This window comes from Scardinius erythrophthalmus (assembly GCF_964197995.2).
Source record: "Scardinius erythrophthalmus genome assembly, chromosome: 15".
Classification (NCBI taxonomy): domain Eukaryota; kingdom Metazoa; phylum Chordata; class Actinopteri; order Cypriniformes; family Leuciscidae; genus Scardinius; species Scardinius erythrophthalmus.
In genome coordinates this window covers 34,751,230-34,767,973 of record NC_138235.1, presented here as the reverse complement: position 1 = coordinate 34,767,973, position 16,744 = coordinate 34,751,230, and the positions used below count along the sequence as shown (strand labels likewise).

The following is a 16,744-nucleotide window of genomic DNA, read 5'->3' as shown; positions in this document are numbered from 1 at the left end:
CACACACACACACACACACACACACACACAGAGAGAGAGAGAGACAGATAGCTGAGACGTTGAGTTCAGTCAGAATTATGTATGTGTTCCTGTTCTGACCTAATTAGTGCCATTAGTATCCAGACTGAATAATTTAAGAGATTCAGTGGCATTAAATCTGTAATCCTCCTTGCTGTCCAAACTGTAACAATATAATTGACTTTTCATGACTAAACTTCAAAGCACAAGAACTACCCGAAGGAGGAGACACAAATGATCTTGCATGTCCAGTAAGTCTGCTTTACAGTATTGCTTGATATTTCCCCCAAATATGAAAATACTGTCATCATGTCATTCCAAATATCACTTAGTTTCTTCTGGGAGAACAAGTGTTGTATAGTTTTGCCCACTGAATAAGATATGCAAAATTAGGGCTTTTCCACAAAGACCATGCAGGGTCAAGTTACATGGGAAAGTGATCTGGTCTGATAATTAGTCATTCACTGGGAAAATCAGAAGCAAATGGAGATTTAAACATGCAGGATGATTGTGCTTAATAACTCTGAATTAATTGAGGCTAGATTTATAATTCATACACAACACTTGCTCCTCAATTAATTGCTAATTTACTCAAATTCATGTGTTCAACCCCTGATCATAAAGTTGGCAATTTATGCAATAAGGAAATAGAGATTGGGCGAATCGTTTGACTGATGGCATGATCGCCAAACCCAACATTAACACTGGGTGTTTTGCCCTGTTGTGCTCAGATTATTTTCTTTAACGGTCATTATGCAAATTACAGTTAAGTCCTTATCCTAATCCTTTTATTTTTTGTGATTTATTTTTTGATGACAGTTATGAAACGCAGAAGGAAACCGTTTAAACCTGTGGTGCGTCTGTTTGTGCCTAAAGAAGACTTGCAGAAAGGATCTGGGTGTGTAAATTGCTTTACTGAGACACTTTTGGTTGAACTGAATTTTTCCCAACATCAAAATTATTATTGTTAAATTATATAGTTTTAGATGAAGTTAAGCAAGTCACACCGTAAAGTACTAAACATTTACTAAAGTATTTAATAGCGGTCTCATAACAGTCTTGAAAAGTTCTTATTTACTCCCTGTGAAATATAAAATTAGCACACAATCTCTCTCAAATTGTCAATTAATATTAACATTCAAAAAGGTCTCTTTATAAGTAAATGCATAGAATTATCTAAAGAAATTATTCTGGAGGATTAGGGAAAAAGGTAATTTTCTTAATTACATTTTTCATCTAATATTTCAGGAAAAATGTCTAAGCATCCTTAATGTGATAATTCTTTGCACATTAACCTCACTTACTTTTGTTAGATTTATGCTTAAAAGAAAAGCAATTTTCCAATTTTCTTGTTTAAGGACATTTAGGTATTTTTACTGGAAGACAAGACAAATATACTTTTTTGATTATTTTTAGTTGGTTGAGAGAAGCCAGCTTGTTGAAATCTAGAGGGCCGCGAATTTAATGAGTGTTCAATTTGTTTATAATTCTAATACTTTATACAGTATTTTATTACAGTGTAAAACAGAGAATGAGGTGTGTCAAAACTGTATAGGCTAATCCAGGCATAAATGTGCTTATGTGCTCCTGTATGCTGGAATTGCTCCATTAAAATTTAATTATGCTTATACCAATTATAGCCTACTATCAGAGCAATTATACTAAACCGTAAATTTGCACATTCGTTTTTCGAATTAACCTGTGTGATTCATCTCCAATCCTTCCCTCCCTCCCATGAGACAAGGAAACACTGTAGGCACTTCAGTTACTCATGTGAATGGGCTGGGAATGGAGATGTGAATATATAAACCAGACTACAGTGGAGAGAGTGTCACAGCGCAAGAAGCCGTGGTTCCAGACAGACTTACTTTACTTCAGCAATTTGAGTTCAGTAAGAACTGTTACTCTCTTCAGATTCAACATCACTCCAGAGAACGAACCGGAAACATGTAAGTAATCAACTAAAAATGAGCAAATATCCAATTCAGTGCATCTTTATACAGCTATGGTGAAAAATAAATATGTTTGCATTGGTATACTTGCAGCCAGACTAATTTAGCACTTCAAGTGTGTAATTGATTAGTTAACTTGAAGTGTGCTATTTTGAAACCAACTCAAGTATATTTTAGTTGTAATTAAATTGTAGTAAAGCATAACTTTAGGAATATTTAGTGTACTTTTGTTTGCCAAATTGGAACAACTTCAAGCATACTTAGTTAAAAATTGTCAGTAGGCTATATATTTGCAATGTACTATTGAAAAAGGGAATATATTTCAAATTCAATAAAGTATACTTTTTTCACTATAGGGTTTTCTGTTGAAATTTAGAGATGGAGTCCTTGAAAGATGTTATAGGCCTACAGGACATGAATGTTTAACCATTTAGGTGACAATATCACTCTCTTTCTTCTTTTTCTGCACTTCTTTACAGCATGTCTTTCTTTAGGTGGGGCCAGACCAACAACTTCTGCAACATCGGCCGTTTCCCAGCCGCAACACTCGGACAATACTGTGGTGTTCCGGTGTACCAGAACCCTTGTGTGGACCCTTGGGTGAAGCCTTTGGTCACTCCTTGTGTGGACCCTTGCGTGAAGCCTTTGGTCCCTCCTTGTGTGGACCCTTGCGTGAAGCCTTTGGTCCCTCCTTGTGTGAAACCTGTGATCAAACCTTGCGTGGTTCCTTATGTGAATCCTTGTGTCAACCCGTGCGCCAACCCTTGTGCGATCCCTTGCAACTACGTGAGACCTCGCTGTGACTATGACTGCAAGCAAGTCTTCCACAATGAGTGCGCTGATGAATGTGTGCGTACCTGTGAAGGTAAGACTTGTAGATCTGTTCTGTTTTTTTTAAACGTGTTTATTCACCCTTTGGTGCTGTTCGGTCATTTTTTAGCGAAAACTTTTACGTTGCGAAACTTTGCAAAGGTTTTGGCAATTGCTGTGTGAACAAACAAAAAAGAAGAAGAAAAAATCATGGTCATTGTTCGAAAAGATTAAATGATCCTGAAAAAAAAAATAGTCAGACTTTGTATTGTTCGCAGTCAAAAATGGAATGGGAGACGAATTTCATCTAGTGGAAACGTTTGGTACTGCACCCAAACAAAATCAACCTCAAATTTGGAACACAGCTTGTTTAGATTTATGGCTTTGATTTTCCCACAGTTTTAGAGTAAAACGTGTTTTGGAAAATATATATTTCATATAGAAACTGAAAATGGTATTTTTGTGCATTTTTCATGACAAATAATTTTTTTCAAGTTCACTTTCTTTTTTCTTTTCTTTTTTTACTTCAGCAATAAGTTTCGTCTTTAAAAAAGAGACCAAACTGAAGTCTGTGCTCTAAAGCATTAAAGATTTATGAGCGTTTAAATTGGAAATTTAATTGTCAGGTACATGCTCAAAAAGTGAATAAATGGATTATAAATACTGCATAAATACAATTTAGTATCATAAAATCTCATAAAAATACTAAATAAAAGAATACAAAAAGTTCATTAAAAAAAATTCATTCGTTTTTGACCAACACGCAAACAGTACCAGTCCAGCTCCTGATTGATTTCTTCTGCTTGGTTTTCCTCAGATTTGGTTCTGCAGGTGCGTTGTGTTGACCTGATAAAATCCTGGAAGTGTCAGAATCGTCTGGAGCATCACACCAATTGTTATCGTAGTGATAACCTCATTGTCCGTAGAGGACAGTGTTTCCAGATGTGGGTTGAGCTGTCCCGGCCGTTCAATCTGAAATGTGACAAACTTCACCTGGAGCTGAGACTTGGTTAGTCTTTTGAATGAGTTTTTTTTTTTTTTTTTTTTTTTTTTTTTTACTTTTAGTTAATGATAATAACCCTGGTTATTTCTTGCTGTTTGTATTTTACAGGTAATGCTCCATCAATATGCAATGGCACTCTGGTGATTGTTCCATTAGTGGAAGAATTCAAAAAATCTCGCTGGGAGGCCAAGATTGTCGAAAGGGTGCAAAACCGAGTCAAACTGGCTGTGTACTCCCTTCCGACTGCTTGTATTGGACGATACAGCCTCACCGTTGTGACTTGCGGCCCAAGAGGCAGAGCCACGTCATCATGCAACCCTTGCAATGACATTTACATGCTGTTCAACCCCTGGTGTAAAGGTATGTACAGTATGAAGAGGAAGAGAACTGCATTTCAGACTTTTGAACGCAGTTTAACCTGTGCACTTCAGAAATTCCATGCAGAAGTCTTAATGTTAATTAATTTTTAATACAGGACTGTAGCTGTGAGAAATCTTGCAAACAAAAACATGCCACACTTATTAATTTGAAAGATATATAAATATATTATATAATGTTTTCAATACAGGCTGTATTTGTATATTTCTACAAATGTCTTTGTAAAGAATGGCACTGGATGTTAATCGAGCATCTACCCAATAGAAGGAACATTGATTATTATAATCGGTAAATGGTTGTAAAACTGAATCAAGAGAAAACAAATGAAACCATTATCGAAACTACAGTATATGAAGCTTCTCAGTTTAAATGTCAGCACTCTCTTTCTTTACTAGATGACTCTGTGTACCTGGATGAGGAGGCTCAGAGAGTTGAGTATGTGCTGAATGACACGGGCAGAATCTTCTATGGAACTAAATGTCAGATCGCATCCAGAACCTGGAACTTTGGCCAAGTAAGAGCCAAACTTTTCATTAATATATGTCAAAATATGTTTGTATATACATATACGAATATGTCTGATCTGAAGTGCTGGAATACAAGCATAGCATAAACCACAGCAATTGCACACTGCATGGAAAGCATCTTAACTTTTAATTTCTCTGATTCTTAGTTTGATGAAGGAATCTTGGCAGCGTGTTTGTTTGTGTTGGAGAAGAGTGGTGGACCTTGCTCAGGATGGGGCGACCCTGTTAACGTGGCCAGAGTGGTGTCTGCTATGGTAAGTCTTCATTTTCCTCATGAAGCCTAACGAACTTCCTGATGGGCTCTATGCTTCATCTGAATGATGCAATCATGACTTGATGATGTTTAGCAAGAGAGCAGATAATAATGTAGCACTCTTCACTCTTTCACAGATTAATGCCAACGATGACTGTGGTGTGTTAGTGGGTAACTGGTCAAACTGCTATGGAGACGGAACTTCTCCTTCATCCTGGTGCGGAAGCAGTGCCATCCTGAAACAATACCACAAATGTGGAGGAGTACCTGTCAAATATGGACAGAGCTTGGCCTTCGCTGGAGTCACCAACACACGTAAGAGTTCAGGCAGAATGGACAAGGAGAAAATAAGGGTTGAGAAATGGATTGAAGATGTAATGCACTTATTCTTCTTCTCTTTCTCGTAGTGTTGAGATGTTTGGGCATTCCCACTCGTCCGGTCACAAACTTCTGTTCTGCTCATGACACTGATGTGTCTATGACAGTAGATATTTATCTTGATGAGAACTTCTGTCTGATCGATAACCTGAACCGTGATTCAATCTGGTAAGATTCTGTACGAACCTCTTTCATTATGCAACATCAGCAACAGAGTCAACTATAGTATCATTAAGCAGTATTATCTAAAATGATTTTTGATTCCATTGATTTGACATTTTCACTTCATATTTTCAAAAGTAGTTGATTATAAAGATACCAAGTAGGAATTGAGACTATATCTTTAAAATGGCTTTGTATACTGCAAAGCTGAATATGCAGTTTGGCAATAGCAGCTTTGATGAGCACCACCTATTGGTGAGAAAATGTAAATGCACTGAATATAAATTATTTATATATCTAATTGTGATCACCTAAACTATGCAAGGTTCTAGACAAAGCACAAAGTGATGAATTTGCATTGCAATCTTTTCTTGTGTCCTCTTCATTGCATTATATTTCTGTCTCCTCTGCTGTGATGTGAATCCTTCTCCTTCTCTTCGTGTAGGAACTACCACGTGTGGAATGAGGCCTGGATGGCTCGTCCCGACCTCCCATGTGGTTTTGGAGGGTGGCAGGTGGTTGATTCCACTCCTCAGGAGACCAGCCAGGGCATCTTCCGCTGCGGCCCAACATCTGTTGCTGCGATCCGCAGTGGACAGGTCTTCCTTAAATATGACACTCCCTTCGTTTTTGCTGAGGTACGAACATGCCTTGTAATTGGAGCATTAAGCACATGGTTTTGATGCAATTATTCGAGAACATGTGAATCTCTTTGGAACATGCACACTATCTTATGGTAATATATTATAGTGTTAGTGTTTTGCAGTAATATTCAGTAATATTATTGATTTGACTGCACTGACACTATCAGATGAGAACAAAACTTGAACTGAATTGAGCTGGATAATGACTGCTTTACAGCTAAATTTAAATTGGCCTAATATTTGATGAAGCTTGCATCATTGATTCTGTTATTTTCCTGTTTTATTATATTTTCTTGCTGTAGGTGAACAGTGACGTAGTCTTCTGGCAGAGAACAGCATGTGGAACCTTCGCTGTGGTCCACGTTGACAAGAGCGCAGTGGGTCACTGCATCAGCACCAAGGCTGTCGGCTCAGACAAACGTGTGGATATCACAAACCACTACAAACACCCAGAAGGTGACAAGTCACACACATCACTTAAAGACTCTTTCACTCGGAATAGTTGTAATAGCTTCCCTCCCCACATCTTTCAGGTTCAGAGGAGGAGCGTCGTGCTGTGGAGACAGCCCTTCGTCACGGCTCCAAGAGATGCACATACCCACTGTCCTGCGCTGAGGATGTTGTCTGTGACGTCAGCATGAAGGGTGATGGACCGTGTGTGGGCAAGGATGCCGTGATCTGCATCGCTCTGAAGAACAAATGCAGCTCACCTCGTAGCGTCACCCTCCACAGCCATCTGTCGGCCACATACTACACCGGAGTCCAAAAATCCTTGGTGAAGAAGGACCAGACCTGCTTTGAGCTCAAGGCCAGTGAATGTAAGAAATGAAAGAGCTTAGCTAAAGTTGAGAATGTAAAAAACCGTTCATGTTCTTCACTGCAGAATGGATTTTTAACATTATTGTATAACACAAACAAATATATATAGTGCCTCGCACACCCGAATACAGTGACTAGAAAAATATAAATCCCACAAACTAATTGAGTTTGCAAAAATCTCAAAAATAATAAATATTTCAGTCAACAGATGAATGTTTACATTTATTCATTTATCTGAAGCATTGATGCAAAGACCTTAAAACTATAAGCAGCTCTACAGAAGGCAATAGTGTCTTTATTCAGTTGATTCAGTCGAAGATTCATCAATTGTGAAACTTAAAGTCTAAAATCAAATCAAGTCTAATATGAAATGTTCTGATATGATGAGGATTTTAATGTTACTTTCAACAGAAGCATTAGTATTCATCATTGTTTATCTCTTGTTCCTCTTTAGCCAAGGTTCTGGAGTGGGCCCTGAAATATGAGGATTACAAGACTCACCTTGTGGATCATTCAACCATGATGCTCACTGTCGCTGGACGGGTCACTGAAACTAAGCAGGTTGTGGCCAAACGCTTCAACTTCAGGATGTGCACACCAGATCTTGTTATTACTGTGAGTTTGAATATCTTGAAACCTATATTTCACTTGCTGGACATAATGTGTGTTTGTTGATGAAACTATACATTTTATAAGCCTGTCTTATGGCTAGAAGTAAAATCAAGAACTACTGATGATTATTAGCTGGGTGGAAAATGGAGTCTTTTGCATGACTGTCCTGTAATCTGTAATGTGGTGTTAATTTGGATTGTGGTTTTCAGCCTGGATGTGATTGTGTGGTGGGCAAAGAAGTGCCGATCCAAATCACTTTCCAGAACCCACTGCCCTGTGTGCTGAAGAACGCCATATTCCGTATCGAGGGACTGGGACTGAAGCACTGCAGATCCATTAACTATGGGTAGGAAATGAATCGTGTTAAACTATACAAAAGAATGGGACATGTAACATGCTACTATTCATTTTTATTGGTATGTAAATAAATTCTTACCTTTTTGTCTGTTTATCAGTGACATTGCAAGCCATGCCACAGTGAACCTGACGGAGAAATTTATCCCCAAGTGTCATGGCCCTCACAAACTTCTGGCCTCCCTGGATTGTCCTCAACTCACTCAGGTTCATGGATGCTCTAACATCGTCGTCAAAGAAAAGTAAACAAGCACTCAAATAACCGGAGGACCAGAAAGCTTTAAAAATGCCTTTCACGTGGATTGATTTGCAGAGTTAAAAAAAATGATATTTTAGCTATGTAATCTCTAGTGAAAATGGTAAACCAAAGGGTGCATTTAATCTCGGGATCTTGCTTTTAAAGGGATGATTTATGGCTGACATTGTTTTTTTGTGGGTGTTATATTTTGGAATATGTGATGTAGTTTCACATATCATAAGAAAGACTGCAAATATTCAATCATTCTAGTCATTTGCTTTCTAACCTAAACAACTGACAATTGGTGGTTGTGTTCTATGATTTATTTTCTTCTTGTAGCTGCACTGATAATCTGTCCTTAATGTTGCATCAATAAAAGTCATTAGCTTGCAGTAAACGTGTGTTTGTGATGAGTGATAATGAATCTGTAGATCAAATGATCATGATGTTATACAACAAGCAATGGCACTTGTGGGTTATTGAAACAAGCAGCTAGTGTATGAGCTCTAGAACATTACAGTGTACACTCCTGGGCAAAAAAAAAAAAAAAAAAAAATGGGCTAAACCCAAAATGGCTCAACAACATTAAGCTTTTAATTGTCTTAAACAAATTATTGGTCACGAAATTAGAAAAAGGTAAGAAAATGCACCACTTAAAAAGCCATTGCGGTCTGAGAAAACCTTTCAAAGACAGAATATGGTAAATTGTGTGCGGATTGATGAATCACAATGAAACACGAGTTGCATGGAGATGCTCCAAGTCAAGTCACCTTCATTTACATAGTGCTTTTAAAGGGTTAGTTCACCCAAAAATGAAAATTCTGTCAGTAATTAAACACCCTCATGTTGTTCCAACCCCATAAGACTTTCGTTCATCTTCGGAACACAAATTAAGATATTTTTGATGAAATCTGAGAGCTGGATCACTCCTCCTGCAGGCTTATGGACACCTTAACTTGCTGGCCCAGAAAATGTATTAAAGACATTGTTAATATAGTCCAAGTGACTCCAGAGGCTCAATCTTAAAGGGCACCTATTATGCCCCTTTTTAGAAGATGTAATATTGGTCTTGGGTGTCCCCAGAATGCATTTGTGAAGTTTCAGCACAAAATACCCCACAGTTAATTTATTATAACCATTTGAAAATGTCATTTTTGGGGCCTGTTTTAAAAAGAGCTGTTTTGGCGTCTACCACTTTAAATGTAAATGAGCTGCATATCCCCGCCCTGCTGCTGGACCCAGATGATGAAGACAGAGACTCTGGCACAGAATAAACACGAATGAGAACGTTTGCTAAGTACAAATGATTTATTTATTTATTTCTTAAGGGGAGGGAGATAGACGTATATATACTGTCTATGGAGATAGAGCAGACCTTAATTTATTTACATTTGTAAATGCTGCAAAAAAAAATGCCTACGTGACATAAAACTGTCTGACGTTGTTTGTTGAGACATCCTATGACGACGACAATAAATAGCTTTAGACGCATTTGTTGTTGAACTGGCTGACATCGATTGAAATGACTATTTGCTCAAAAATCATAAAATACACTTACTTCTGGAGGTGACGTTGGATCGCGAACAGTAGGCAACGATCCACACTTGAGGATTAACTTTGACCCTCGTTCACTAAATAGTCAGTCAGAAAATGAATCTCGTATTTAGGAAGTTTAAGTGGTGCCTTTTCTTCATAAATAAAATGTCAGTGAAGACTAGTATGTCCATTCTTACATCCCACAACAGAACACCTACACTTCTTAGGAGACATTACCGGCTGTCGTTGAAACAATGGAGGATGCAGATCACCGAGGGCGGGGTCTATGCCAAAACCAGATGTCAATCAAATCACGTCGGTGGGGCTTAGCTCAATTCTACGTCACAATGAGGGAAATCTAGAACAGGGTGTTCTGAGACAGTGCTTATGATTTATTGAGATAGTAAAAAAACTACTGGGTGGATTTTTATCATTCTAGGGTGGTTTTGCTCACACACTGCCAACACACATTTATGTTCAAACACAATGTAAAAGTGAATTTTGCATAATAGGTGCCCTTTAAGTTTATAAAACAACGAGAATACTTTTTGTGCACAAAAACAAACAAAAATAACGAATAAAAGTGGAATAAAGTCGTTATTTTTGTTTGTTTTTGCGCACAAAAAGTATTCTCGTCGCTTTATACTCCGAGTAGCCTATAACGTCACCGGTTTCCATCTCTTCCAAATTACTGTAGTTATGGCATGAATGCAGCATAAGCTCGTTGTTTTGGTTCAGGAGGAACTTTAAAGATGGCTGCTGTTTCGGTTGCGGTGCTTGGTGACTGACTAACTCATACTAACTCATAGCATGAAACGTAATGATGCACGGAGGTATGGAAATTCAAATGTTGACAGGCAGGAAACCGTAACATTGCACATTGTACCTAAGCCTGCACAGATGATGGAATATATACAGTATATATATATATATACATATTATTATTTAATTTTTTTTAATTAGTTTTACACCATTTAACTTAGTGATTGCTATCAGGATGTGAAGAGACTTTCAACCAGCATAACAAAAATTTTTAAAAATTTGGAACAAATCACCTACCCTGCTTTTAAATAGTGAAGAACAGACCAAGTAAAAAAAAAAAAAAAAAAAATGACAATGTAATATAGTGCATTTACCAAAATGCTCCTGTAGAGTTAATGTTTTTCTAACTAATTAATTTATTGTCATTGAATGGCTTTTTTAAAGGTAAATGTATGTCACATGACATTGACGTGACATTAGGCTTGTTCGACTTGAACCGGCGCGCTGCACAGACCGATCAGTAGGCTAACTGACATCAAAGTACCGCGAGAGCGAATAGAAAGTAGATGGCTACTTATGCTTTTGAATTGCTCTCGCGGTACTTTGATGTCATTTACTGATCGGTCTGTGCAGCGCCGGTTCAAGTAAGACATGACGCATTTCGGTAAGTTGTACTGTATCTTTCAACATACCTTCATGTTCATTCATATTTATCTCATACTTTAACTAGTAATAGAAAAAGAGATGATCAGTGCACAGTCTGCACGTGCTGCTGGTTGAATTAGCTAGCTAGGCGGCTAAGACAGCGATTTATCACAACACATTAAAGAGCGCCAAATGGTATTTATGGTTTAAGTTCTTTATATTTTTTTACAGAACAACTATGCAACTGAGGCTTCAAATCAAAAGTAAAATGCACAATGGTTATTGCGATTTTTTTTCCCAATTCCGCTAGTGGCGCTGAAATTATATACTTCACCTTTGAAATCCTGTCAGTTGCAGCAAGCAAGGAACACTGCCAGACAACTTCTGCTACAGTTGAATTTAAGGTAGGATACGAGCTTCCAATCAGCTGAAAACGTTTCGAACCTATTACACGAGGGTTTAATCTCCAAACGTTATCATTTGTGAGCAGAATAGTACGTTACAAAACTGACACGAGCTGCGCGCGCACAGCGACTTGGCTGACAAGAGAGGCGGGATTTTCGAAGGTGGGACAATTTTACTTAATGTAAAATTATAGTGATTTTTTTTAATTTATGAGAATATAATAATAACGAAATAACATTTTCTCCACCACTGAGGACAACTTTCATCGAATAACAATTTATCACAAATTGTACGATTGTCAGCTAGCGTGATGTGTAAAAGTTATGAAAAGCAATTTCATATACACTGTGAATATGTTTATCTCATAATAATAATAATAATAATAATAATAATTGTAATAATAGTTATACTTATATTGATCATTTAAATGTGTTTGTCTCATATCTATCTGTTCCAAATCCAATAATCTAAAAGAAAAGTGATGCTACCTTTAAGAGCTGTGTAAGAACATTACATTTTATGATGATGCGATATATTTATAATAAATCAGAATTTCACATCATAAACAGACATGATTCATTTCAATTATGTTTTATTAATGCTGCGACTGCACAGAGACATGATTAACAATAAAGTGATTAAGAGAAAATAAGCCACAAGTTTCAAAAGTTTTCATTGATATTATTAGCATGAGAAAAAAAAGCTTTTTTCATAATTCATTCATTTCAATCAGACATAATCATAATCTGCATTAGAAGGAATTACTAATCCCATATCCCAATACATTACTTAAAGAAGGGTAATTATTCATCAACAGGATGTAAATTACAATATTTAGAAAACAAGTTCCAAGACCACAATCAATCTGTAACATTTGTCTTTAGTAGATTAAGTAAAACAGTGTTTGCAAATCATGTGAAACACACAATGGAATATTTTACTGAAGCATTTAGTCATCAACACTTTCTTTTTCAACCAAAATTTCCTCTCTTTCGGTTATTCGATTGGTTTAACAGTGCTGTTTGACCACAAGGTTGGCGAATCCATGCACCTGAGTGAGCTGAGGACAGTCGAATGAAGCCAGAAGTTTCTGATGGCCGTGACACTTGGGAACAAATTTCTCCGTCAGGCACACAGTGGCATGTCCTGCGATGTCACTGAGAAAGAAAAATTATTATTTAATATTACTATAATTTATATATTTTAAAATAATTGTATATAATTAATTGGAGAATGTAAGAACAGAATAATGCAAAAAAATATTTATTATTTAATCGACCAATTCATTAAAATTAATTATACCCATAGTTAACAACTCTGGGGTGCTTCAGTCCAAGTCCGACAAAGCGGAATACAGTGTTCTTTAAGACACAAGGCAGTGGATTCTGGAAGGTGATTTTGACAGGCACTTCTTGACCCAGGACAGCATCACATACAGGCTGAGAAGAACCACATACAAGACACAATTTAGCACTAAATTATTTCAGCTGATCAACAGAATAAGTTGAATACTTTAAACTCACAGCGAGAACTAGATCTGGAGTGCGCAGTCTGAAGCTGTACTGGGTGGCCAGAATCTGCTTAGTCTGAGCGACGTGTCCAAAGAGGTTGAGCATCAGTGGGGCGTGATCCACCAGGTGTTCCTTATACTCGTCATAACTCAGGGTCCATTCCATAGGTTTGCCTATAGTGGGAAAAGTGATATGCTTTCATTACAAGTCTCTACTTTAAATAACTAACAGATTGTGTGCTAATTTGCATTATTAACTTTACACATAAGCTGCACCAGTAACTGTGTAGTCTCATGTATTTTAACTCAAACTTGATAATTTCTCACATTCAGAGGGTTTGAGCTCGATGCATGTCTGATCTCTCTTCAGGAAGGTCTTCCTGACTCCAGTGTAGTACATGGCTGCTGCATGGCTGTGGAGGGTGACGCTACGAGGTGAGCCACAATTGTTTTTTAGATTGATGCAAAGCACGGCATCTTTTCCCACACACAGTTTATCGTCCTTCAGGCTGACTTCACAGACAACATCCTCAGCGCAGGGCTGTGGGTATGTGCATCTCCTGGAGCCGTGACGAAGGGCTGTCTCCAAAGCAGTACACTTCTCCGAAGAACCTGATCAACGGAAGCAGGAGGAGGTGAATGTACAATTAAAATGATTGATTCTTGCTCCACTTTTACTATCCAGGTGTTTTTTTTTTTATGAGAAAGACATGATAAGGGAGTGTTATTGACTCAAACCTCATAAGCACAATGGCTTAATGTGTCTGGAGCATGGGTTGCACCACATCCCTTACCAATTCAAATGTAAGTATTTTGTGGCATATGTATGGATTCTTACCCAGTGGGTGTTTGTAGAGGTTTGTGATATCTACACGTTGATCTGAGCCGACGGCCTTGGTGCTGATGCAGTGACCTACTACATCCTTCTCAACGTGGACAATACCAAATGTTCCACTACTTTTCCTCTGCCAGTAAACTTTATCACTGTTCACCTAGAACACAAGGAGACAATCAGGAATTATAAGTCATTGTATGTCAATCTCTGTATGACAGAATGCTATATTAAAGGAATTAACGCACTTCTGCGAATAGGAAGGGCACGTCATGCTTCAGGAAGGTCTGTCCACTGCGGATCGCAGCAACAGATGTTGGGCCGCAGCGGAAGAAGCCCTGGCTGGTCATTTGAGGAGTGGAATCAACCACCTGCCACCCTCCAAAACCAGATGGCAGGTCGGGACGAGCCATCCAGGCCTCATTCCACACGTGGTAGTTCCTACACGAAGAGAAGAAGAAAGACATTCACTTCATGCACATTCAGAGGAACTTTTGGCGATGATGTTCACGATACTTACCAGATTGAATCACGGTTCATGTGATCAATCAGCTGAAATTTTTCATCCAAATAAACGTCACTTGTCAAACGAACATCAGTGTCATGAGCAGAACAGAAGTTTGAGACCGGGCGAACAGGAATGCCCAAACATCTCAACACTACGAGAAAGAGAAGAAGAAGAAGTGCATTACATCTACAATCCCATTTTCTCCTTGTCCATTCTGCCTGAACTCTTACGTGTGTTGGTGACTCCAGCGAAGGCCAAGCTCTGTCCATATTTGACAGGTACTCCTCCACATTTGTGGTATTGTTTCAGGATGGCACTGCTTCCGCACCAGGATGAAGGAGAAGTTCCGTCTCCATAGCAGTTTGACCAGTTACCCATCAACACACCACAGTCATCGTTGGCAATAACCTGTTAAGGAGAGACGATTGATAATGTTGTGTTTTTAATGTAGCAAAATTCATGCATATGTGCCATATTTAGAACAGAGCAAATCAGACAGTTTGTTAGGCTTTCCAACATAGATAGAAAGAAAATGATTACTCACCATGTCAGACACCCCTCTGGAAATGTTGATGGGACTTCCCCATCCTGTGCAAGGGGTACAACTCTTCTCCAGCACATATAAGCATGCAGCCAAGACTCCCTCCTCAAACTAAGATTCAGATGGCAGTTTGTAAATTGTGAAACATCTGGAATGCTATCTTTTGTAACGTTTTTCCCTTACGGTCTCCCTGACATACCGTAAACTTGTGTGTAGGCACTTTTAACTCTCAAGTTTAACACTTACTTGACCAAAGTTCCATGTCCTGCAGCCAATCTGCTGTTTAGTTCCATAGTAGATTCTGCCCATGTCGTTCAGCACATACTCGACTCTCTCCGCCTCTTCATGCAGGTACACGCAGTCATCTGAGAACAGAGAAAATTGGACTTGAAGCTTCATAAAGTTTAAATCGTTCTTTCTTTCTTTCCGGATTCAATTTAATCTTCATATAATCAGGTTTCAGTGTAATGAAACGCGTACCTTTACACCAGGGGTTGAACAGCATGTAAATGTCATTTTCAGGAACACATGGTGTAGTGAATCTTCCTCCTGTAGAGTGAGTCACGACACTGAATTGGTATCGTCCAACGCAAGCAGTCGGAAGAGAGTGCACACACAGTTTGAGTCGGTTTTGGTCCTTTTCGACAATCTTCGCTCCCCAGCAGTCTTTCTTGAATTCTTCCACTATTGGAACAACCACATAAGTGCCGTCCCGGATGGATGCGATATGACCTGTAAAGCACACAGAAGAACAAGTGACTCCAGTGAGGGTAGAAATGCATGTTCCTCCTCAACATATAAGGTATCTGCATGTCCTATATTGTCACCCACGCACAGGTCATACAGTAACTAACCTAGTTTCAGCTCCAGGTGGAGTTTGTCACAACTGGGATTGAAAGGACGGCAAAGATCAACCCACATATTGAAGCACTGTCCTCTGCGGACGATGAGGTGATCGTCAAGGAAACAATGCGTGTGATGCTCCTGACGATTCTGTCCGGTCCTGCACTTGAGAAGATCGACTTTACTCACCCGGAGGAGAGTTTCTGAGAAAACGAAAAAGCAGAAGACAGCTCATTAAATATCAAACGGATCATTCATTGCATTATTACAACAACACATTTCCCAATCATGCATTGCAGGACAACGATCTACGACTCTTCCGATCACCTCCACCTTCTCGCTTGACTGTGCAATCTTCCACGCACTCCTTGATGACAACTTCCTTTGTCTCATAATCACGGCATGGAGTGACAGTTGCGAGGTTTAGTGTATGGAGTAGCACAAGGGTTAATGCAAGGGTTGATGCATGGGTTCACCCATGGCTTTACACAAGGATTTGTGCATTGGTTCACGTATGTATTTGCGCTTGGGTTCACGTATGCATTTACACATGGATTCACATGAACATTTGCACATGAGTTTACACACGGATTTGTGCAACTGTTAGCATAAGGGTTTGCACATGGGTTAACACTAGGGTTGGTGTAGACCGGTGCGCAGCATGCACCTTTCCAGCTGTCATCTTCCTGCAGTTTGAACTCTGGGAAACGGCCGAGGGTGCAGAGGTTTTGGCATGGGTTGTTTGCAAAAGGCATCCTGTCAGAAAAAAAAAAAAAAAAAAAAGATTGTGAAGGATGAATTAAAAGATAGATTAAGATTAAGATCATCACTTGCTTGCACAAGCCCAGGTGGATCATTCATAACTAACGTCTGTTGAATCCTTTCTGATGTATTCACCTAAATATTAAATCTATGAGCATTCAAATCATCAAGTCATGTTTCTAGAACTCAAGCTGCGTTTACTAGACAGCAAGGTAAATCATCTTAACCTTTTTCGTTTGGTGGGTTATTAAG

At 38.6% G+C, this 16,744-nt stretch overlaps 2 protein-coding genes across 3 annotated transcripts; one reads left to right on the top strand and one right to left on the bottom strand.

The window, feature by feature from the left end:
* Positions 1-813: 813 nt before the first annotated feature.
* tgm1l3 (transglutaminase 1 like 3) lies at positions 814-8,542 on the top strand. Of its 2 annotated transcripts, XM_081387249.1 has the most exons (15): positions 814-916; positions 1,763-1,967; positions 2,450-2,835; positions 3,598-3,789; positions 3,892-4,143; positions 4,557-4,675; positions 4,835-4,942; positions 5,079-5,256; positions 5,349-5,487; positions 5,927-6,119; positions 6,428-6,581; positions 6,659-6,943; positions 7,399-7,559; positions 7,766-7,902; positions 8,012-8,542. In XM_081387249.1, exons 3-15 carry the CDS (start codon positions 2,451-2,453, stop codon positions 8,154-8,156), a joined length of 2,448 nt encoding a protein of 815 aa, XP_081243375.1. In that variant the 5' UTR covers positions 814-916; positions 1,763-1,967; position 2,450; the 3' UTR covers positions 8,157-8,542. The 2 variants fall into 2 exon arrangements, with proteins under 2 accessions (XP_081243375.1, XP_081243374.1); XM_081387248.1 differs by lacking the exon at positions 814-916 and having other exon boundaries at positions 1,480-1,967.
* Positions 8,543-12,505: 3,963 nt separating this feature from the next.
* LOC308702749 (protein-glutamine gamma-glutamyltransferase K-like) lies at positions 12,506-16,485 on the bottom strand (the record flags this gene model as incomplete). Its single annotated transcript, XM_081385823.1, has 13 exons — positions 12,506-12,653; positions 12,799-12,935; positions 13,020-13,180; positions 13,334-13,618; positions 13,845-13,998; positions 14,087-14,279; positions 14,359-14,497; positions 14,577-14,754; positions 14,891-14,998; positions 15,134-15,252; positions 15,368-15,619; positions 15,742-15,933; positions 16,398-16,485. 13 exons carry the CDS (start codon positions 16,483-16,485, stop codon positions 12,506-12,508), a joined length of 2,154 nt encoding a protein of 717 aa, XP_081241949.1.
* Between the last annotated feature and the right edge of the window lie 259 nt (positions 16,486-16,744).